Genomic DNA, 24,892 nt, shown 5'->3' with positions numbered 1-24,892 from the left:
TAGGCAAAGTGGGCACAGGTCTCCCAAGAGTGCAGGGAGTGGGGGCCAGGGCAGGGCCTGGCTAAGTGGCTCCTGATTGACCCTGCTTTCAATTCTGTTAGCGTCAGTGATGGTTCTGCCATTTCACTACCTCCATTCTTTCATTCCTTCCCTCAAAGTCTGGGTGCCTGTTACCTATCAGACACTGTGCCAGGTGCTCTGTTGGTTCTTAGATGGTCAAGATACAGGTCTCAGCCTCAGGGAAGGAACTTTTATGAAAGTTTAAGCTCCAAATAAGAACTACTCCTTGAATCTCCAGGGCTTGGCATAGTATCTGGCACATAGTAGCTACTCATTTTATATTGTTGAATGAATGAAGTGGCTCACAGTGACATGCACACACAGGGCAATATGAGACTCTGACTGCTCCATCTGGGTATGGCTGGCAAGGCTCTCCTTGCTCTGGCCTTCAGCTTTACAGTCTAAACACACCGAACTCTGCATTCGGTCGTGCAGATATAATTCAGGGGATTTGCTGCCTCAGGACTTGGCTTATGGTGTTCTTTCTGCCCAGCATCCCTGTCTTGTTCTTACCCTTTCCACTCCCTTCCCTAGCTGACATCTGTCTTTGACTAATTTCTGTCTTTTATTTATTTACTTATTTGGCTACACCGGGTCTTAGCTGTGGCATGAGAAATCTTAGTTTCAGCATGCAGGATCCAATTCCCTGACCAGGTATCAAACCTGGGCTCCCTACATTGGGAGTGTAGAGTCCCAGGCCCTGGACCACCAGTGAAGTCCCACTCCTATCTTAAAGTTATTAATTTATTCAATAAATATTAGTTAAGCACCTACTACATGCAAGGAATTGTTCTAGAAACTGGTGATATGGTAACAAACAGAATACCATGAGCTCAAATACATCCTCACCCTCACAAGGGTATCTATTCAATAGAATAAGACCGTAAAGGTGACTCACTAGTTGTTTGGTGATGAGTTGATTAATGCCTGCATGTAAGGCAGAGGGAGCCTTCCTAGTCTTGGAGGTCAAGCAATGCTTCTCTGGTGAAGCGGTGTTTTAAATTGGGGACGTGGAGGTAGAGGAAAAGGAAGGAAGAGCTTCTGAGGCAGGAAATGCCCTGAGCAAAGGTCTTGACCTTGTGGAGGGGCAGAGTGTGTTTGAGAACTGAAATAAGCCAAGATCTCTGTTGGGCTTCACCATCTCTGGTAAGCCCTTTTCCACGGTCCCCTGAGAATACTTTAGGTACCTCCTTGGAGTTGATGGGATTTTCTTTTCGTAATTCCATCCTCACCTGCATTTTTCACATTGTAATATAATCTTATGGGATGAGTCTATCTAGACCATGAACTTTAAAAGAGAAATTATTTTGAAGTTTCAACACTTAGTGTAGTACCTGCTATATCAAAGGTGATTGGTGAATATGAGTCAAATGAAGCAGTGAATGAATGAATTGAACTAAGCTTTTGATGACAGCAATGATCAAAACAGCTGTGAGTTCCCTGACAAGTACCTGAAATAAAGTTAGTCTATTTATGCAGTTAAGCACCAAGTCACAACTTCTGATACCAAATGGATGAATAGAGAGACTTTCTGATATTGGAAGAATTTTCCTGCTCACTCGACAGAGTGAGTGCAGGGAGGAGTTAAGGGGCAAAGCAGGGATTTCTTAAAATAACAGAAAAGCATTTCTAGTTGTTTCAACATATAAATGATGTCCAGGTGGTATATTTTTAATTGCCAAGAGATGCTGGTGTCATAATCCAGTTATGTTCCCTAAAAGAAAATTTAGGGACCCACATAGTACTGCCAACTTTTTAACTTGTCAAATTAGGTCATTAAAAAAATTGATCATGCTATTACTATGAATTCATTTTTTAAAAACTCTAATTGAAAAAGAAGCCTTTGAATCAGCACATTTAGCCCTAGGAAAATTCCACTATATTGTCTTTATTGTTATCATTTTGCTGGCACCCATGAAATTTATTTTGAGCAATTTGCAGTGACAGTTGGGAGTGTTTGAACTACTTCTGTAAGAGTGGTCAGCTCAGAGGAGGACCCCTGGTTAGGGTGGTCTAGGGGAGAAGTCATCTGTAGGAAGGAACCCTGAATTTTGAGGGACCTGCTGGTGGATCATATGGGCTTGCAAACTGCTCCTTGAAGAAATTTTCTCCAGCAAGATGTCCACCAGCAATTCAATGATGTATTATATACCCGTTCTTCAAATGTTGTTACTTGAACTAAGCCCTGCCCTTTTAATTTATAAATACAAGGTAGGCTGTATTTGTTGGGTGCTTATACTGCGTGCTCCTTTGGAAATATCTTGCCGTCTTGAACAGCACTTGTTTCTCTCCAAGGTCAGCCAGCTCCATTCTCAAAAAGATGGTTTAACTCTTAGCAGAGAGAAGTGAGGCCAGAGTAGTGAATGAGGGAGCTTTTGCCCTGTGATTTACTTACATTTCATTTATTTTTGGCTTTGCTGGGTCTTCATTGCTGCATGGGATTTTCCTCTAGTTTCGGCAAGCGGGGGCTACTCTCTGGTTGCAGTGTGTGGGCTTCTTATCGTGCTGGCTTCTCTTGTTGCGGAAGCACAGACTCTAGGGCCCTCGGGTTTCAGTAGCCGCAGCACGTGGGCTCAGTGGTTGCGGTCCCAGGATCTAGAGCGCGGGCTCAGTAGTTGTAGTGCAGGAGCTCAGTTGCTCCATAGCATGTGGGATCCTCCCCTATGAGGAATCGAACCCATGTCTCCTGCATTGGCAGGTGGAATCTTTACCAATGAGCCACCAGGGAAGTCCTTTATTTTTTAAAAAATGTTTTTCCCTATAATTTAGCCATTTAATTCTGGCTCATTTTATAAACTAGTGGATGGAAGTCACTGACATGAATTTTGAAATTTTTGCTTCTTGGAGGAGAAAAACATAAATTTCTCTTAAAATAGTTTGGGCAAAAGGAAAGGACAGTCCCACTGCCAACATTCTTTGTCTCTCTGGGTCACTCAGAGTGTTAATTTAAATAACAAACATCTATGTGCATGAAATCTGCTCTTTAATTCCATTAGGTTGACACAAATGAACAGCTGAGAAGAATAGCCCAAATGAGGATTGTTGAATATGACTACAAGCCTGAATTTGCGTCTGCAATGGGAATAAACACTGCCCATCAGACAGGTACACACACAAACGCCCTTCTTGATTTTATGTGGTCGACTATTCACGTTTTAATCCCCACTTCATCTGGAGGCTGTATGCCCATAGCTCTTGACAGCAACCTGTCGTTCTAACATGTCCCCGTGAGAGCTATAACCACCAGAACAGGGAAGGTTAAAGAAATTGCTGTGTCATCTTTACTCAACAACACCCTCACCCCAGCTCCTGCACCCCAAGGTACTGGTGGACGATTCTGAACGCGCTGTTTCTCTTCCCCAGAGTCCTCTTGCTCATGGGATGAGGGCTAAGGGGCAGATGGCAGAGCAAACTATAAGCAGCCCTGGACAGCCTCCTGGTAGACGGGGAAGGTGGCCGGGCAGGTGGGTCCAGTCAGAGGAAAGGCAGAGTGGTGTCTATACTCCAGACCAGGAATTTTAAAGAAACAAGAACCATTTAGGGATCAGAGTCCGCCTGCAGGAAAAGAGAGAAAATTAAGCTCCAGCCTTACGTCTATGTACAGGGAATTTAAGGCACTTACCCTTTCCAACTTTTGGCTCAGAGTCTCAAGAAAGAGTGGAGAAAACAACACTCCCACTTTCTAAAAAATTAATTTATTTTTTAATTGAAGGAGAAATGCTTTACAAAATTGCGTTGGTTTCTGCCGAACATCAACATGAATCAGTCATAGGTATATATATTTTAATCTTAGAGTGGTTCTGGGATCCAAATTCCTCCTTTGCTTCAAATGCCTTGTAGATCAAAGCCAACACTGACGAGGGATAAGTATCTATTTGCAAAGTCATCCTGTTCGCCATTCCCATCCTGGGAAAGGTCTTTTCCTGACGAAACCTGATGGAGTGTTTGTGTCTAGGAATGATTGCCCAGGAGGTGCGAGAGATCCTGCCCAGAGCTGTGAGGGAGGTCGGCGATGTCACCTGTGAAAACGGAGAGACGTTGGAGAACTTCCTCATGGTGGATAAGGTAATCCCTGAACAGATAGCTCCCCTAGGGCTCTAACCCCACAGGTGAACCCCATTCTGTGGCCAGATTATCCCATGTTGGATATTCACTGTGCCCTGAATATCCAACCAGGAAATGGGACAGTAAAAAGAATTCTTCACTGAGCTGTAGAGTAAGCAGGTATTAATTGTCCCACACTGGTCGTAGGGACCCAAAAAGAAGTCACGTTAGGGAAAAAGGGGAAAGACCACAAACAACACTGGAAACCGTGGATCTTGTCTGAGGAGTAGTGGCCCTGGGAAAGTCCACTTACCCAGACTGCCCTGCAAACAAGGACCAAACATCATGAGAAATAGTGGCAGCCAGTTTTGATTAGACTTTGTCTTGAAAAATGAGCCTAAACCTTGCGAATGTGTCATTTCTCTCACATGATATCCTTTAAGTTATAATTAACACAATGTGCTCCTCAGAATGATTGAAGACTGAATGAAGTGTTGAATTTTTTTTTTTTTTAAGCATAGGTTTTCAACAAAACTGTATGTTTGACTTTCACAGCACAATCAAAAAGTGGGTCATTTTTACAAAGATATTCATGAGCTTCATCTTTTTTTCCCAAGGGCCTGTTGAAATTCTTTGATATTTAAATCATTCTCTCTCTCTCTCTTTCAAATCATTCTCTTGTGAAGGAATGTCACCACCCTTGTAGATTAGTTCCTCTTCGCTTGTTAAGGAGTCTGCCATTTCCTTACTAGCTGATGCTTCGGTTATGATTTGAGGGGCTCTCCCAGATCACATCTGTTAATTCCGTGAAATCCTGCATCTTTCGCAAGGGTTGCAGATTCACTCTGTGGCTGATTTGCTTTCCATCGCATTATAATATTTGATGCTGGAGGGAAGGCTGATTGACATGGGGATTTCATGGTAGTCGGAAGAGATGTTTGAGTGAAGAGTAATTTGTAATTTGTCAGCTCATTGGGGCAGTGCTTCAAAAACTTCAAAGTGAACATGAATCAGTGGGGGTGTTATTAAAATGCAGGTTTTGGTTCAGCCAGAACAGGGTGAGACCCAAGATCCTGCATTTCTAACCAGCCTCCAGGTAAAACCTATTTTGCCAGTCCTGCCGGTCAGCAAGACACACTTGGAGTAGCCAGGTAGGCCCTTTCAGTCTTCTACCTACAAGCTCTTAAACAACAATCACTTAGATTACAGCATCAGATGGCCTGTTCACTGGGCTGCAAGGGCCGAGTAGTAGAAGTTGAGTTATTAATACTTCTTCCTGCCTCTGATTCCCTGGAGAAGGGAATGGAAACCCACTCCAGTATTCTTGCCTGGAGGATCCCATGGACAGAGGAGCCTGGTGGGCTAGAGTCCATGGGGTGGTAAAGAATTGGACATGACTAAGCAACTTAAATTTCACTTTCCTGCCTCTTAGGACCACATCCTCCATAGGAGAAATTCTTCAGTCTCTCAGACCTAGGCTACGTTCACTTGAGAGGTGTTATCATCAGAAATGTATTTGAAGAAATTAAAAAAAATTTTTTGGCCATACCACACGGCTTGTGGCTTCTTAGTTCCCTGACCTGGGATCGAACCTGGGGCCCCTGAAAGCACCGAATCCTAACCACTGGACCAGCAGGGAGTTACCCAGAAATGTATTTTTAATAATAAAAACAACACCAAAGTTTGTATATAATTTACTTAAAATACAAACTATTTTATTTATAAAATAAAATGTTATAAAATATATTTTAAAATATAATAAAATATAAAATATATTCAGAGGTATCGTATGGAATTTTCCAGGCAAGAATGCTGGAGCAGATTGCCCTGTCTTCCTCCAGGTGGTCTTCCTGACCCAGGGATCGAACCCACGCCTGTTGCATCTCCTGCACTGGCAGGCAGTTTCTTTACCGCTATGCCACTTGGGAAGCCATTAAACATATATTAAAATATAAAATATATTTAGAGGTATATGTAAAATAAAGTCACCCTCACACTCTTGCATTTTCAAGCTTCCTGGGGTGAGAGAAAGAGCAGAAGCCCAGCTGTCAGCCTCAGGGTCCTGGAGTACGTCACCAGGCTGCCAAGGTGGGGGCTCTTGGGGTCTCGTCTGATAGCAGCTGTCTTACTTCTGTCTCCAGTTGTTTCCTGGAACATTCAGGAAAGAGATTTCTATGTTACCTGTGTGGGTAGCGCCTGCTGAGGACCTTAGGACTGTCACTGTTCAGCAAAAATTTCTTCGGGTTTTTCTCGTAAGATGGTATGGAAAAACCCGAAAGAATATTTTGGCCAACCTAATAGTTCTCCCTCTAGCCTAGTATTTTCCCATTCCCAGATGAGTTGAATGGAGACAGTCAAGAAGATTAGCAGTTCTGAGGGCCAATGCCCCACTTCCCATGGGGAAGCTATATCCCAAGTTCATTGCTAAGAAACAAGCCCAGAATCCTAGGAAGCTGGGGGGTGGCATTCCTATTCCAAGCAGCCAGGTTCACTTATCACCTGAAAAGCCATCCATGCCAAGGGGACACTGAGTTTATAAATAACTAGAGCTGACAAGAATCCAGAAAGGAAAAGGGACGATTCTCTTAGGAAGAGATATGTAGTGATATGGTCTATGGCAACGTCACCAAGGCCACAGTCATTTACAGCATCTGTGACACCAAGAGCAGATGAATATCCCCACACTCTAAAGCCCGGCTTTCTTCTTTGACTCACTTCTGAGGACAGACTTGAATTGCTGGTTTAAACCTCCACACTCTGGAATATCCCTCTTCTACATTATAAGTTCATCCCAGAATATCCTTTATGGTGAAGTAGCACAGGCTGATATGAGAGGTCCCCTCCCTGTACCGGGAGGAAGGAAGCCCTTTGGAATTGGGGGCAAAGAATTTTGCATAAATAAACCTTGTTTAACTAAACCTTAACTAGTTACTTCTTCACTTTTTTCTATCCCTAACCCAAATCTCTCTGTCTTGTCGCTTCTTCACAAGTTTATTGTTTCTTTGTCTAATGAGTTTAGAAGTTTGCTGCTCTGTTCATGTTTTCAGGTCTTCATTCTCTTGTGAAATTGTCCCTGCATATGGAAAAATCCCTGGAGAAGGAAATGGCAACCTACTCCAGTATTCTTGCCTGGAGAATCCCACGGACAGAGGAGCCTGGCGGGCTACAGTCCATGCTGCTGCTGCTGCTGCTAAGTCGCTTCAGTCATGTCTGACTCTGTGCGACCCCATAGACGGCAGCCCACCAGGCTCCCCCACCCCTCAGATTCTCCAGGCAAGAACACTGGAGAGGGTTGCCATTTCCTTCTCCAATACTCTACTTCAAATACAACTAACGAGACAGCAAAAAAATTCAGTCCATGAGATCACGTTAAATAAAATGTGCATGCATGTTAAAAAAAAGTCATAGGGTATGTGATTCCTATTGTCCACACTCTTTTTCTTTTTTTCTAAAGTTTTTTCTTTTTTTTTATATGGACTATTTTCAAAGTCTTTATTGAATTTGTTACAATATTTCTTCTGTTTTATGTTTTGGCTCTTTGGTTGCAAGGCATGTGGGATCTTAGTTCCCTGACCAGCGATCAAACCCACACCCCCTGCCCTGAAAGGCAAAGTCTTAACTACTAGACTGCCAGGAAAGTACCTCCAGGCTCTTTCTTAACTGTGCAATGAGAAAGATGTACAGACAGACTCTTGCTTTCCTGGGCTCCTCCCTATTCATGTTGCACCATGGCAATCTATCTTGCTTTGTCCAGACCTGTTTGTTTTCAAGACCTTCGTTAGCACTTCCTGGGCTTTGTGTGTTATAATAATAGGTGGAGATCCAATTAAGATACAAGTCTCTCCCTCTGCACTCCATTTCTCTTCTCTTTTATAAAGAAATTCTCACTGGAGCTAAAATGCAAACTAGAATCTGGAAATGCTGAAATGTTGTGCTCCATGGTTGCTATATCATTTTCACCTGGACTTGAAGCTGAAATAGGAAAGAGAATTCTGGATCTTTACAGATTGTCCATACAACAACCAAAGTTGGAGATTAGGGATGTCAGCCAAAGTTGATGTAAGCCACTCTTCTTTCTCTTCTTCCTTTCTTTTTTTTTTTTTGGTGGTTGTTTTACATATGAGTTTCACATTTTTTTTTAATGTAGACCATTTTTTAAAGTCTTTATTGAATTTGTTGCCATTGATTTTGTTTTATTTATGTTTTGTTTTTTGGCCATGTGAGATGTTAGCTTCCCAAACAGGGATTGAACTCAAATCCCTTGCATTGGAAGGTGAACCTTAACCACTAGATGGCCAGGGAAGTACCCGTTCTCTCCTTAACAGGAGAGATGACCTTGTGAGATAAACCTCTCCTGGGGTGATGTGCTGCTTCTCTAAATTTCTCATGTTTTGGGTGGCTCAGTGAAAGCTCAGCCATGGGAGATGGGGTGAGAGGACTCGGGGTTCATACTGAGAGCAAGGGAGCCTTAGAGTGGACACCATAGTCTCCTGAGCTAGACTACTGGGGCTCTGCCTTTTGGCTTGTTCATCTGTCTCTTTACTTGTCAACTTTTAAAATTTGTTTCTGTGATTATTTGGGAACAACTGGTTGCATTTCTTGAGCATTATTATTAGGTATACGTGGTATAATAAAAATGTCCACAATAAACATAACAACTGCCTTAAAGGAATTCACAGTGGAGCCTATATAAAGATGAGGTTCATCTTATGAGCACCAGTTCTTGAATAATCTGTTTGTGTGTGTTTTTAAGACTGCATGTTAGAAGCCACCCTGCCATAACTTAGTGGCCACTTTTTCTCTTGGATTCTATTTTTCCTGCAGCTGTAATGTGGCAAGAATTGTCTATTTGAGTCATACAAAGATAAATAACACTTGGTTCCTGTCTTCAAGTAGCTGTCAGTCTAAGCAGGGTGATGTGACAGGTACCCAAGAAATAAAGCTCTAAGTTAAAACATGAGATGTAATGAATCTGTGGAATGCATAGATGAAGTGTTACCTAGTTTGTAGGAAGGAGAGGGGCTCCCTGGAGACTAGGCAGGGGTTCTCAGATGGAAGGGAAGTGACGAGACTGAGAGACAAAGGAAGGGAGGCATTGGTGGGTTGTGGGGACTGAGTGTGGCCAAGGGGGGAAGGGGATCATAAAGGCCCCCAAACCTTCCTTCTTCTCATCCATAGTATCCATGTGACACCCAGTCCTGCTGTTCTTACTTTGGCACTGTCTCTTGTATATCAGTTCCCTTCTTTATTCTCTCCATTTTTCTCCTTGGCCATCATAGCAACCCTGTAACTGACCTACTAGATGCCAAGAGAATCATTTTCCTTAAAAACAAAACAAAACAAAACAAATATCTCATCCTATAATCCCCCTTTCCCATTGTTGAATCTTCACTGGTTTATGATTACAACCCTCCACAATCTGGATGGAATCTTCCCTTTCTAACTCATTTCCTAACACTCACACCCCTCAGCCACCAAACACCATCTGAATGAGCTGAGACCTTCAGAATCTGATGTATCTGCACACACACGCATGACTTGTTCCCAGCTCCTCCCTACCAGCCTTTTTTCTGTTCCCCACACTCCAAGTTTTGTTTCTGCCTTGGAAGTGTTCTGTGGACTGTTCTCTGCCCTAAAGACCCTCCCTTCAGATGATCTCATCATTTGGATCGCAAAGCAAGACCTTCTCTGACCACCTTGGCTAAAAGAGTCTCTGCGGTGCTTGAGTTCACTTTGTTTCTAAGATCCAGGGCCGCTGTGAGGGTGCAGAGCGCCTTGGCAATGATTTGAAAAGGGCTCTCCCTCCAGCTGGCACAGGCCTCATGCTCCCCCTCAGTGGGGCCTCTAACATGGGACATACGGCAAACTTGCTCCCAGCATTCTGGAGACTTCTGTCCCTATCTGACATGAGCTCCTTTATTTGCCTACTTGTTCTTTGCCAAGCTCCCTGGGTGGTTGTGTGAGAGCAAATCTTTCTATATTTTTCCAAACTCTATCTCCAGTACTTTCTATGTGGCATTAACCCCAGGGTTTAGGGGACTGTAGGATTTTGAGAGATCTTGGGTGATTGAGTTAATGGATTCCATGATGCCTGGATTGCTCCTGTCTACACGCTGCCTTAGGCCTTTGGATAGACATCTTCTAGAGTGTCTGTCTCACTCTGTTATCCTTCTTTTTCTATTCAGTGTCTCCTCCACTGGACTAAGAGTTTCTCAAGGTTAGGAATGTGCCTTGTCGATCTCGCGTGTGTGTTTGCGTATGTGTGTATGTTCAGTTTGTTTCTTTATTTTTGGCTGTGCTAGGTCTTCATCGTGCTGTGTGAGTGTCTTTTGCTGTGGAGCACAGGTTCTAGAGGGCCCCGGCTCAGTAGCTGTGAGATCAGTAGTTGTGATGCATAGGCTTAGTTGCCCCATGGTATGTGGGATCTTGGTATCCCCACCAGTCATCGAACCTGCATCCCCTGCATTGGAAGGTGGATCCTTAGTCACTGGACTACAAGGGAAGTCCCCATCCTGTGTTATTTAAAACAGTATGTGATACCTTGTGGGTTCTCAATAAGACTTTGCTTATATTAATGCATGAGTTTTTGAATCGCAGTGAATAGAAGAGACGTGGTTCTCTTCACATAAGGAAGTCAGAAGGAGAGGTGTTTTTCTGGGGGAAAAGATGAGTTCAATTTCGAGTTTGGAATGCCAGCTGAACTTTCAGATGAAGACATATGGAGGTGACTGGAAGTATAGAATGTGAGCAAACAATTAGGGGATTGAGGGGGAGCTGCAGACAGGGGTGAAGGTATTAATTCATAAGGAAAAGGTTATGGTCACAGGTCATAGATAGGAAGGCTGTGGTGAAGTCTGGCCTGCAGATACTTTTTTACCTCACGATGTTTAAGAAATTTTCAAATTCATTGCCTGCTTTTAAAAATTAGGATGGAAATTCCCTGGTGGTCCAGTGGTTAGGACTCAGAACTCCCACTGCAGGGGACATGGGTTCAATACCTGGTCAGGGAACTAAGATCCTGCATACCAAAAAATACAAACAAACAAATAAAATTAGGAGATCTTCACACACATTTCAGATTTCTGGTTCCCTTGATATCAGATCTGGGAATGTGGTACTAAGGAGTGCCACCCTCCACCCTGCCCCATCCATAGTTAGTTTAGAAGTCCCTTCTTTTCTCATCAAGAGAGGAATAGAATTCATTCGTTATTTGCAGTGATATTTCCCATAGGAATTAGTATACCCTGTTGCACTCACTGAGTGACTTGACCCCAAGCCAAATGATTAAAGCTCATATGCTTTTGCAACCAACTCTGGATATATTAACAACTGACCACTTGTCTGTTGATTATCTTTTTTAAAAAAGTTACTTATTTGGCTATGCCAGGTCTTGGTTGTGGTGCGTGGGATCTTTAGTTGTGGCATGTGAACTCTTAGTTGCAGCATGTGGGATCTAGTTCCCTGACCAGGGATCGAACCCAGGCCCCCTGCATTGGGAGCATGGAGTCTTAGCCACTGGACCTCTAGGGAAATCCATGTAGATCATCTTCTTTCCCAGGAGCTCTTTACACTGGGAGCAGGGAGAAAATTCTCTTGTTTCTTAATTTTAGAGAGATATATGCCATGTACTAAGCTTCCCTGACGCTCAGAAAGTAAAGAATCTGCCTGTAATGCAGGAGACTCAGGTTCAACCCCTGGGTTGGGAAGATCCCCTGGGTAATGGAATGGCTACCCATTCAAGTATTCTTGCCTGGAGAATTCCATAGACAGAGGAGCCTGGTGGGCTATAGTCCATGGAGCTGCAAAGAGTCGGGCATAACTGAGCGACTAACACACACAGACACATACACACAAGACATTTATTGTTTTTTTTGGAAGTTTCTTTTTGTAGCTATATCTTTAAAAAGTAATTGCTCATTTATTTTTTTCCATGCATTTCAACAAGATGGGTTGATGGATGGATGGATGGACAGATGTGTGATAAAGGAATTAGAGCAATATGCTAATTGTGAAATTACAGTGGGAGGCAGTATGTGGGCATTTACTCTGCAATTAAAATTTTTTTAATGCATGCTTGAATTTTTTTCTGTATGCTTGAAAACTTTTGTAATAAAATGTTGGGAAAAGAAGCACTGTTCCAGACACCTAAAACTGCAATTTAAATATTGTATCAGCAGGTGGTGGCAAAGCTTTGAAGATCAGGTAGCCCATTTATTCATGCCTTTACTAATTCAATACCTGGAATTTCACATTTCATTTACCTAAGTGGTGGTTGTTGTTCAATCACTCAGTTGTGTCCGACTCTTTGTGACCCCATGGACTGCAGCACATCAGGCTTCCCTGTCCTTCACTATCTCCCGGAGTTTGCTCAAACTCTTGTCCATTGAGTTGGTGATGCCATCCAGCCATCTCGTCCTTTGTCTTCCCCTTCTCCTCCGGCCTTCAGTCTTTCCCAGTATCCGGGTCTTTTCCAGTGGCATCAGGTGGCTAAAGTATTGGAGCTTCAGCTTCAGCATCAGTCCTTCCAGTGAATATTTGGGGTTGATTTCCCTTAAGATCTACTGGTTTGATCTCCTTGCTGTCCAAGAGACTCTCAAGAATGTTTTCCAGCCCCACAGTTTGAAGACATCAAGTCTTTGATGTTCAGCCTTTTTTATTGTCCAGCTTTCACATCCCTACATGACTTCTGGAAAAACCATGGCTTTGACTACACGGACCTTTGCCAAAAGTTTCAAAGAGAATATTTTTGAATAGTTTCTTAAAAAGTAAGTCTTTAAGGATACTCCAGTCCCTTTCTGATAAGTACTAACTTTTCTTTACCTGTAAAGTCTGGCCACTAGGTCAGAACAGCTTCGTCCCTGTAGGTATAGTTCAGTTTGCTTAGCCTTCTTCCATGAAGCTCTTAGATTGCTGAGCTCAGTCTCAACCACGCAGAGTCCATCACTCTGCCTTCGAACGACAAACTGAGTAAGAGCAGTGGAGAGTAGGTAAAGACACTTTGGATTTGGAGTGGTATCTCTCAAGCTGTAAAATCTGTTTCTTTCCTTTTTTTTTCTCTCTAGTAGATTTTCCTCTGTCTTTACCTCTGGAACTTTAGAGTGGAGGTACTACCTTCCTCCTTGTGCTGCTCTTTTTCTTTCTTACATTGTTTCCTTCTTTTTTTTTTTAATTTTATTTTATTTTTAAGCTTTACAATATTGTGTTAGTTTTGCCAAATATCGAAATGAATCTGCCACAGGTATACCTGTGTTCCCCATCCTGAACCCTCCTCCCTCCTCCCTCCCCATACCCTCCCTCTGGGTCATCCCAGTGCACCAGCCCCAAGCATCCAGTATCGTGCATCAAACCTGGACTGGTGACTCATTTCATACATGATATTATACATGTTTCAATTGTTTCTTCTCTGCATCCTCCTCTTCCATGCACCCCCCACAACAATGGCAGCCATGCTAATGTCTTTCATATATATCCTTGGATAGTCAGGCTGTCTGGAATATTATTAGTGTTTCATGAATGTGTTTTACATTTCTTTGAATTATATACATCTGCTCCTACTTTGATGCGTGAAATTCCTTGGCTTGTGTCCTTACGTTCTCTTCCAGTGATGGACTCTTCCAACTCTGTTGACCACAACTATGCAGCGATGAATGTTCTCACACAAGCCTCCTTGTGAATATGTGGGCGGTTTTCTCTGGCATGCATTCCGGAAGTGGTATAGGATCTACACAGCTTTATTTCTACAAAATGCTGCCAGAATGTTAGTCAGCTCCGACTCATAACAGCAGTACATGAGGCTGACTGCTTCTCTGTGTCCTCATCAATACTTGACATTTTCAGACTTTCTATTTTTTTTCACTTCTAATATGGGTAAAGTGGTTTCTTACTGTTTTAATTTATGTTTTTCTGATGAGTGATAAAGTTGTACATCTCTTTCTTATATTAGCTATTTAGATTTCTCCTTATGTGAATTGCTTGGCCCAGTTTTCTATTGGATTACCTTTCTTTTGCAGGACAAGAATATACTTTTCCGCTTGATTCTGTTATTTAAGTTTTTTTTCCATCGTTGCTATCTTAAATAAAATAGACCAAATCTATACCAATGGCTTAAAAGAGGAACAATTATTTTTTGTTTCAATGGCTTCCTTCCTAATGCTAATTACAACTTAAAACTATATTATTTACTTCTGGTTTACTTGTTCTTGGCTAATCTCCCCACTAGAAAACATGGTCTATGAAGACAGAGATCCTATCTGCCTTATCTAATTGTTTTCTCCCTGTACTTAAGACAGTCTTCCCAGGTGGCGCAGTGATAAAGAATCCACCTGCCAGTGCAGGAGACTCAAGAGACACACAGGTTCGATCTCTGGATCAGGAAGATCCCTTGGAGAAGGAAATGGCAACCCACTCCAGTATTCTTGCCTGAAAAAGTCCATGGACAAAGGAGCCTGGCAGGTTACAGTCCTTGGGGGTCACAAAGAATGAGACACGACTGAGTGAGCACACACACTTAAGACAATGGTTAGCACATCCCAGGTCCTTGAAAAAGAACTATTGATTCTGTCATTAATTGAATATTGAACTATATTGGCCCTGAGGAGTCATAAGACACTGCCCACAAACAGAGCTCCTTGGCCACCCAGGGAAGACAAGAAATCAAAGAATTGCAACGAACTGTGCCATGTGATTGTTCAACTGGAAACTCATCTCAGTCAAAGGACTCAAGCCCTTCCACAGAAAATTACATTGAAACAGAGATAATGAAAATTAAGCAAGAATTCTAAAGCAAACAAAGGGCAACAATAAAACACATAATTGTAAACAGTTTCGTGAACTTGTGCTCCTCCCACATAAAGCAGAGGTGAAAACACAACCTCCAGAGGAGTGAGCCCAAGAGTTGCCCTGTTTGCAAGAGAAAACTGCCCGGAAGAGGGAAACCTTGCCTCCAGGGACCTGCTAGAAATTGAGCTGAAGTCTGAGCTCCCACATCATCTCAGAGCCTGCTTTTCTGGTTTGGGGATTCTAGCTTTTTTTTTTTTTTTAATCCACATCAAGGCTTGGTGAGCTGTCCACAAATAAACTCTTGGACAAAGATCTAAAGCTGAGTTTATCCAAAGCCTAAACAATTGCCAGGCACACCCATTGGCTAGAAGACAGTTCTTCTCCCTTGGACAATCATTTTCATAATACTCAATTATAGGCAGCTTTATTCCCATGATTTTATTACAAAAACATCAGTCTATGCAACATCAGATGCCACAAGGAGAGATTTTTCAAGTCTGTGACTCTCCCTGGAAAGCAATAAGAGTTTGTTTCAACTTCTCAAAGCATTCTCTGCTATCAGGCTTAGTTATCCTTCCTTAGTGCTTTTAGGCAGGGGACAAGCTGGGATTCCCAAATAGAGGAGAAATCAAGTCCGCTGCCTGGCTGCTCCCCCGTGTGGGGGCTCATTTATGGCCAGTCCTGCAAGGGATGGGGGAGCATTCTGCGGTCTGTCTCCTAGCGGGTGAGGAGGCTGTGAGAGGGTGTGTACTGCCAGAGTGGAAGTCACATGGCAGGTGACCAGCAAGTCACTAGCCCATCACACTGAGGGCATCAGACACTAGTGTTGGTTTGCTGAGGTCACTCGAATTTCCTAACATGGAAAGGGAATTTGGAACATAGACTTCGTTTTTCTGAGAGAAACCTCGGGTAAAGAAACAGACTGGAAGTCTGGCCACTCCCTTCAGTTTCACCAGAGAGCAAGGTTATGTTGTCTCAGTGCTTCAGGGCTTCTTGACTCACGGCTGTAAAAACGTTCATTCATTTACGCCCGGTGCTGAAGAATCTGTGGTGGACGAAAGGCAGGCCCTGTCTCCAGGGGTTTATAATACTGGTCAGCATGACACCAAGTGAAAGGCAGGTGGGTGAAGAGGGATGACAGCTGGTCAAGGCAGAGGGAGCAGTCAGAGGCCAGGGCATACCTGATGTATGTTCCATGAGGGGCACAAAGTTAGGTATGATTAGAGCGCAGCCTGTGACGGGGACTGTGTGAAAGGCGAGGCTGAGACAGAGGCATGTCTAAGCTAAACAAGGTCTCTGGTTTCACAAACTCTTCCTGTTGTTTTTCTGTGCACACACACTTGCCAAACTGCCCTACGTATCCTTCCAAAAAATATGCTCACACTGTCCATGTGTACCCCTGCTGCTGCTGCTGCTGCTAAGTCGCTTCAGTCATGTCCAACTCTGTGCGATCCCATAGATGGCAGTCCACGAGGCTCCCCCGTCCCTGGGATTCTCCAGGCAAGAACACTGGAGTGGGTTGCCATTTCCTTCTCCAGTGCATGAAAGTGAAAAATCAAAGTGAAGTCGCTCAGTTGTGTCCGACTCTAGCGACCCCATGGGCCGCAGCCTACCAGGCTCCTCCGTCCATGGGATTTTCCAGGCAAGAGTACTGGAGTGGGGTGCCATTGCCTTCTCCAATGTGTACCCCTACCCCAAAGCAAGTCTTTTAAATACTGGGTGAAGACTACCCCTACCCCCAGACTTATGAGCAATTTTTGGTGGCAAGCTGGTTTAATCATTAAAAAAATTTTTTTTAATTATGGTAAAAGTCACATAACATAAAACATCTATTTTAACCATATTTACCTTCCTGGTGGTTCAGATGATAAAGCATCTGCCTGCAACGGGGTTGAATTCCTGGGTTGGGAAGATCCCCTGGAGAAGGAAATGGCAACCCACTCCAGTACTCTCGCCTGGAAAATCTCACGGACAGAGGAGCCTGATAGGCTACAGTCCACGGGGTTGCAAAGAGTAGGACATGACTGAACGACTTCACAATTGCACAGTTCAATGACACGAAGTATATGCACCTCTCACCATTATCCATCTCCTGAATCTTTCACTGTCCTCATTTGAAACTATCTCCATTAAACACTAACTCCCCATCCTCCCTCTCCCATGCAACCCAGCCCCTGGCATCTATCAGTGTACTTTCTGATCCTATGAATTCGACTATTCTAGGTGTCTCCTATAAGTGGGATCAAATTAGGGATTAGGGATTCAGCACCTAATGTATATTGGTATGCATTTTAGAGATTGACTTAATAAATGTCCTATAAACACATTGTACCTTTTTCTTTCTTTCTCCTGTACTATACAATGGGCTTCCCAGGTGGTGCTAGTGGTAAAGAACTCACCTGCCAAGGCAGGAGACATAAGAGACATGGGTTTGATCCCTGGGTCAGGAAGATCCCCTGGAGGAGGGCATGGCAACCCACCCCAGTATTCTTGCCTGGAGAATCCCATGGACAGGGGAGCCTGGTGGGCTACAGACAAAGAGTCAGACACGACTGAGTGACTAAGCACTCACGCACGCTATTCAGTAGGTTCTCACCAACCATCTACCTCATACGTAATAGTGTACATATTAATTTTCATCATTTTTACATCACGATTGTAAAGCTACATTTCAGCTGAGGTAGTGGGTCATTTGAAATGGTCAATAATAACTGGACAGAGTTGAGTAATTAAATTAGATTCAGTTACAAAATAGTTAACCAACAGTGGGCATCAGATGGGGAAGCTTTTCAAAATTCCCCAACCCTATGCACTTCTCAGTGCTAATGAATATGAACCTCTACATCCAAGTTGGATACTTAGAAAAAGTTCCTCAGTCATCTAGGTGCACATTCATAGTTAAATTGAACTCATGGAGACCTTACCACTTGCATAGAAAAGGTCATTTTCAGAAAATTCTAGATTATGTTTTTGATTAAAAATGTAGTAATGTTTTTGAATAATATATTTGTGCTGACTTCACTATGATGATAGAGGATAAGTCAGAAGTCGTCTAATAAGAGTCAATCCCCATGACATGTTCTAGAAACTTTTTTTTTTTTTTTGGTAATCTTCCTTTGGATCCATAAAGTCAAAGCCATCATTACTATTGAAAGGTAGGAGTAAATCCCCTCTCCAGCTCTGTTTCCTCTTAAATAGGAAAACACATGAATTATTTTCCTGCCCATTGGATCTGCATGGAAGATGCATGGTGCTGGCAAATTTGAGTTGGAAAAATCAGAGCTGGCTTTTCGTCATTATTGACATGTAACCAAACAAATGCAGCCATCGCTCATGTGTCATGAGGCAGCATGAAAAGTCCTATGGAGAAACATGGCAGAAAAAACTGACTGTGGTTTAGAGAGGATATCAGTATCATTTTCCACAGTCTGTTTTAGTGTGAACTAAATCACAAATTAATATATCAAGCAAACTTTTTTTTTAAAGGAGAAAAAAATGAAGCCAGTTGCCAAGAAATTTTTTTAAAAATATTCTGAGAAATAGTAATTCCAGTGAGGATGGAGAGAAGTAGGTAGATTCAGGAGATTTTGGATGATGAACTGTGTGATGGATTTCCTGCAGGAGGAGGGAGTCAGAGATGATGCTTGGGAACCTGTGTTGGACTGCTAAGTGGACATCATATGACCTTGTGACCCACTCTAAATAATACAGTTATAATTCTACTCTAAGGCTTTCTACTCATTACAGTAAATTGTAATATGACATTTATTATGGTTTAGAACCATAGAATGTCATTCCTATCTTCGTGATTTCTGACTTGTTTTTATAAAACAAATTTAGAAGTAAAGGAAAATCTGTACCAGAATTAGAAAATTTAGAAGAGCCTTTGTCAGGAGACTTTTTTTTTTTTGCTTTGTTTTTATTTTGTGCTTTATTTATTTTTAAACATTTTTTTAGTGAAAAATTTCAAACATACAAAATGAGAGAGAAGAGTAATAAAATTTATATACTTCATATACAGTAATAAAATTTATATACTTCACTCAGATTCCACAGTTATCAATTCATCTCCGATCTTGTTTTAGTTAAATAAACTATCCTCCCTCACAGCTGAATTTTTGTAGCTTTGTTGAGATATAATTGACACATAGCACTATGTCAGTTTAAGGTGTACAATATGATGATTTGGTATAAACTTATATTGCAAAATAATTGCCATAATAAGGTTTATCAACAAACCCATCACCTCATATAATTACATTTTGTGTGTGTGTATGGTGAGAACATTTAAGATTTACTCTCTTATCAACTTTCAATTATATAATATAGTATTGTTCATTATGGAGAAGGCACTGGCCACCCACTCCAGTACTCCTGCCTGGAAAATCCCATGGACGGAGGAGCCTGGTGGGCTGCAGTCCATGGGGTCACTAAAAGTCGGACACGACTGAGCGACTTTTTCCCTTTCATGCATTGGAGAAGGAAATGGCAACCCACTCTAGTGTTCTTGCCTGGAGAATCCCAGGGACGAGGGAGCCTCCTGGGCTGCCGTCTATGGGGTCGCACAGAGTCAGACACGACTGAAGTGACTTAGCAGCAGCAGCAGCATTGTTAATTATGGGACTTCCCAGGTGTCTCAGTGGTAAAGAATCTGCCTGCCAATACAAGAGATACAAGAGATATGGGTTTAATCTCTGTGTTGGGAAGATCCCTGGGGGAAGGAAATGGCACCTCACCCCAGTATTCTTGCCTGGGAAATCCCATGGACAGAGGAGCCTGGCGGGCTATAGTCCATGGGGTCACAAAGAGTCAAACACGACTTAGTCACTGAGCGTGCACACACAAGATAGACACACATGTTCCTATGATGGCTGAAGTGTGTGGGTAGGGGAAGGGATGTCTGGCACCCTATGGTTTTGGTTGGTCTCTCCTTTCTTGCTCTTTCTGACATGTGGATAACTTTCTCTGAATAGGAAGAATTAAGTGTTATTTTTTAAATTTTGTTTAAGCTAAAATATAAATTGCATGTAATAGCAAGACAGAATTAACACCTCAAGAATTGTTCTCTCATTTATAAATGAAGAAACTGAAGCTCAGAGCAGTTGTTCTATTTAATTGGGGCCTCACATCTAGCAGGTGGCAGAGCTCAGAGAAAAGCCCAGATCTTTATTCTTCCTTCCTTCACCTGAGCAGTTTGATGTACATTTTACCAGGGAAAACTGGAGTCATTCCTTATGATGATTTAGTGATGCACACACAAATCAACATTCAGAAGCCTGTTCTGACTTTCTTTTTATGAGTTTTAAATAGAGCATAATGGCCATTGAAAATAAATCTTTGGATTCAAAACTTGACAATGTCCTTCAGCTCTGTTCTCTCTCTTAGATTACAAGGACATATTTCCATTTTATTGCAAACTGAACATAAGCAGTTTTACTGCACAACCAGAAGTTTAGCAAGATCACTTTAAGTTTCTAGCCTCCAGATTTGTCTTGAATGAACTTGAGGTTGTGTGTGTGTCATGGTATGTGTGTGTCGTGGTATGTGTGTGTGTGTGTGTGTGTATAACCATTTTCAATGGAGGGTTGAACTATTTTTAGATTGGCTGCGGACACTTATCTAGTGGTCTCAAACTGTAAACTTATGTGCTTTGAATTATTTTCATTTTTAGGACCAGATCTTCATGGAAAATGTGGGTGCAGTGAAGCAGCTTTGCAAATTAACCAACAACCTTGAAGAAAGAATAGAAGAGTTAGAAATATGGAACAGAAAGCTGGCCAGGCTAAAGCGGCTCAGTAGTTCGAAGTCCTCTGCCAGTGAGGCGAGCTCAATCAGGTACCTCCACGACTGCCATAGAAATGTGGAGAAAGGGAGAATGAGGGTCTTTCTATAACTAGAAAGACCTTTCTGTAACAATCTGAATGGTTTGTCTACCAAGCAGCAATCATTACTTTGTTTTAATTAAGTCTCTATTCATCTTTTAGAATGAATGTTTTGAAACACAATTATTTTATATGATAATTTTCTTATTTTTTCTGTTGCTGCTTTTAAGATGAAACAAAATATAATGGATCTGTTTAAGAGTGGTGATTATAGGATGCACTACATTTTAACAAAACAGACCGTCTCTCTTTTTAACAAGGAAAGGGGACCATTTCTAAATTTAGAAAACCATGTTTGATCCTCAGGGACAAAAATTATTCTATTTTTTATTACTTAAGGATGTAAGTGCATATTTTCTGGGCTATAGTTTTGAGAAAAAGGGAAATGTAAATTTTAATGCATTTATTTATATTTACTAAAGTTCTTTTACACAAAAAGAACTCTCAGTTGCCTCGACTTTCCTTTTTAAAATTACCACTGTATTACAAAAAAAGAGCCATACTGCTGTGTTAGTGACAGCCTGGGCCTTTGTCATATAACTCCCAGAGAGGCATTTGATTTGTAATTAATTTTCTCTTTCTCTTTTTAAAGCAAATTTAGCAGAGCTCTTAGTGCATCTTCTCCAAAAAGGACCATTTCCAAAAAAACCAGCAAGGTAAATAGACTTAAATTTATAATGAACAGAGATGATATTTTCTATTAAAATGGAGTTTATGAAAATTAATCAAGAATTGTTTTCATCGTTTATTTGTTGATGGGTTCTCTAGTATGTATCCTTATGCACAAAGCCATTTAAATATTATTCCTTTAATAGATATTAATTGGTTTTTCAAAGAGGAGGTTAGGGACATTCATTTCAGAAATATTACTCTGCCAGTTTTTGTGTGTATATTCCCCAACAAGAGAAATTCATCAGCAGATGACCCTGGGTTATAAGACCTGTGTGTATTCCTTGACTTGATTTAGTCCCTTATCTTTGGTTCCAAAAGATCCCAAAGGGATGTCAGTTAATCTCTAAATCTCTCTTTTCCCTTTGACATTCGGTACTCTATATGCAAATAGAGACTAGGTATTCATTTGCTTGCAAAGCTTAAAATGTGGCAACTTTATTAATGAACGGAGCATTTCATCAAATAGGATAACATTTACAGTAAAAAGTGAAGGTTAATCATTTATTAGCTTAAAGGACAGCCTCTCCATGGCAGAGAAGTGTCAGTGAGGGGGAAGCTTCAGTCCTCTCTTCCTAGGTGCATTCATAGAAAGCTGTGAACCTCAGCTTATGCCTCAGATCCACTGATATTCCCAGAGGAAGATATTTATGACCTTCATCTATATTTTGTTAAGGGCTGACCTGATATTTGGGCCATTGTCCTGTTTTACTCTCTACTTCTTCTGTACATCGCTGAACTATTCTAAGAGGATTTAAGAAGAGTTCAGTATTCTACTAAAAAGTACTAAAATGCTATGGTGCAGACAAGTTTCTTGATATATGCCAACAGATATAAATACATGGATAAATAAACATGTAGAAGTGTTCTTGGGAAAGTTTACTTAATTGCATTGGGAAACAGATAATACCATGAACTTCAAGATGTTCAAGCTGGATTTAGAAAAGACAGAGGACCCAGAGATCAAATTGCTAACATCCCTTGTGTTATTGAAAAAGTACGAGACTTCCAGAAAAGTATCTACTTCTGCCTTATTGACTATGCCAAAGCCTTTGACTGTGTGGATCACAACAAACAGTGGAAAATTCTTAAAGAGATGGGAATACTAGACCACCTGACCTGCCTCCTGAGAAATCTGTATGCAGGTCAAGAAGCAACAGTTAGAACTGGACATGGAACAATAGACTGGTTCCAAATTGGGAAAGGATTACATCAAGGCTATATATTGTCATCCTGCTTATTTAACTTCTATGCAGAGTACATCATGCAAAATGTCCAGCTGGATGAATCACAAGCTGGAATCAAGATTGCTGGGAGAAATATCAATAACCTCATATATGCAGATGACACCACCCTTATGGCAGAAAATGAAGAACTAAAGAGCCTCTTGATGAAAGTGAAAGAGGAGAGTGAAAAAGTTGGCTTAAAACTCAACATTCAGCAAACTAAGATCATGGCATCCAGTCCCATTACTTCATGACAAATAGATGGGGAAATAATGGAAACAATGAGAGGCTTTATTTGGGGGGGCTCCAAAATCACTGCAGATGGTGACTGCAGCCATAAATTAAAAGACGCTTGCTCCTTGGAAGAAAAGTTATAACCAACCTAGACAGCACATTAAAAAGCAGAGACATTACTTTGCCAACAAAGGTCTGTCTAGTCAAAGCTATGGCTTTTCCAGTAGTCATGTATGGATGTGAGAGTTGGCCTATAAAGAAAGCTGAGTGCCAAAGAATTGATGTTTTTGAACTGTGGTGTTGGAGAAGACTCTTGAGAGTCCTTTGGACTGCAAGGAGATCCAACCAGTCCATCCTCAAGGAAATCAGTCCTGAATATTCATTGGCAGGACTGATGCTGGAGCTGAAACTCCAGTACTTTGGCCACCTGATGTGAAGAACTGACTCATCTGAAAAGACCCTGATCTTGGGAAAGATTGAAGGAAAGAGGAGAAGGGGACGACAGAGGATGAGATGGTTGGATGGCATCACCGACTCAATGGACATGAGTTTGAGTAAACTCTGGGAGTTGGTGATGGACAGGGAAGCCTGGCGTGCTGCAGTCCATGGGGTTGCAAAGAGTCAGACACGACTGAGCAACTGAACTGAGCTGAACTGAACTGAACAGATAATAATAGTGTCTACCTTACAAAAATAATTGATAGGATTAAATGATCTAAAGTCCTCAGCACAATGCCCAGCACATAGCAGGTTGCTCAATAAACACAAAATACTAACAATATTGTGTAGGGAAGGTGCTCTTTGTACTAACCAGTTTGCAAGGGAATAGAAGGAACTGTATCTGCATCAATGGAGGCCCTGATTGGAAGGTACTATTTGGTTCCTGTGGGCTTCCCTGGGGGCTCAACAGTAAAGAATCCACCTGTAATGCAGGAGCTTCAGAAGACTCAGGTTTGATCCCTGGGTCAGGAAGATCCCCTGGAGGAGGGTATGGCAACCCAGTGCAGTATTCTTGCCTGGACAATCCCATGGCCAGAGGAGCCTGGTGGGGGCTCCATGGGGTCGCAGAAGCGTTAGACACAACTGAGGCAACTTAGCAAGCACACATGCATTTGGTTCCTGTGTAACCTTTGTGGCAACCATCTTGCACCTAAGGGATCTGTTTCTTTCACAGTTTTCTCAGGATATTAACTACAATATATGGTCCATGAGAAGAGACTGTGTCTGCCTTCCTCACTCTCTGTCCCCAGGGACTGGCACACAGTGTGTACTCAGGAACTGTTCGTTAAATCAATGCATGAATGGAGACCCCATCTGAAAATATTCCCTGTAGGCTAACAATCTAAATTTAAAACATTAAGAGCTTTAATGTCTTGGGTGCATGGGTGGCGGGGGTGTTGGGGTGTGAACACAGAGTCCAGGACTTGTATAGACATTGAAGGGCATCCACTCAATTCGAAGACCTCTTATAGTCACTGTCTTATGCCTGTGGAGGCAAAGGTGAGTAAGATGTGGCCTCATCTAAGGAATTTTAAGCTAGGGACTTCCTAGGTAGTCCAGTGGTTAAGACTTTGCCTTCCACTGCAGGGAGTGCAGGTCCCCCCTACCCAGGGGGGTGGGGAGGTAAGATCCCACATGCCTTGGGGCCAAAAAACCCAAGACAGAAAACAGAAGCAATATTATAACAAATTCAATGAAGATTTTTAAAGGGCCTATATTAAAAAAAAAAAAATCTTAAAAGAAAAAAGAAGTTTAAAGTAATCAGGGAAAATCAGAAGAGAATAAAAAGACCAGCTGTACCTGGAAGTGATAAATAATGTAGACGCTCAGAGCACTGTGGGAGTAGCATGGGAGCTGGGCCTTCAAGGGGGCAAAGGTTTATCTGGAAAGTGACAGGAGCTGCCGGAGCAGTTCTGGATGGAATGACACAAGCCAAGGTCTGGGAGCTGGTGCTGGCTTCATTGACTAGGTGGGAGTTTGTTAGGGAGGAAAAAAGTT

General features: G+C 42.0%; 1 protein-coding gene across 1 annotated transcript in view; it reads left to right on the top strand.

The window, feature by feature from the left end:
• MYRFL (myelin regulatory factor like) overlaps nt 1–24,892 on the top strand; it is a 126,028-nt gene that overhangs the window by 78,544 nt on the left and 22,592 nt on the right. Inside the window, exons 12-15 of the mRNA XM_019960812.2 lie at nt 3,057–3,165; nt 4,016–4,125; nt 20,555–20,718; nt 21,358–21,421. Coding sequence (XP_019816371.2) covers nt 3,057–3,165; nt 4,016–4,125; nt 20,555–20,718; nt 21,358–21,421 — 447 coding nt within the window. The remainder of the gene's footprint in view (nt 1–3,056; nt 3,166–4,015; nt 4,126–20,554; nt 20,719–21,357; nt 21,422–24,892) is intronic.

The sequence above is a fragment of the Bos indicus genome, chromosome 5 (assembly GCF_029378745.1).
Source record: "Bos indicus isolate NIAB-ARS_2022 breed Sahiwal x Tharparkar chromosome 5, NIAB-ARS_B.indTharparkar_mat_pri_1.0, whole genome shotgun sequence".
In the NCBI taxonomy this organism is placed as follows: domain Eukaryota; kingdom Metazoa; phylum Chordata; class Mammalia; order Artiodactyla; family Bovidae; genus Bos; species Bos indicus.
This window is presented reverse-complemented; position numbering and strand designations above follow the sequence as displayed.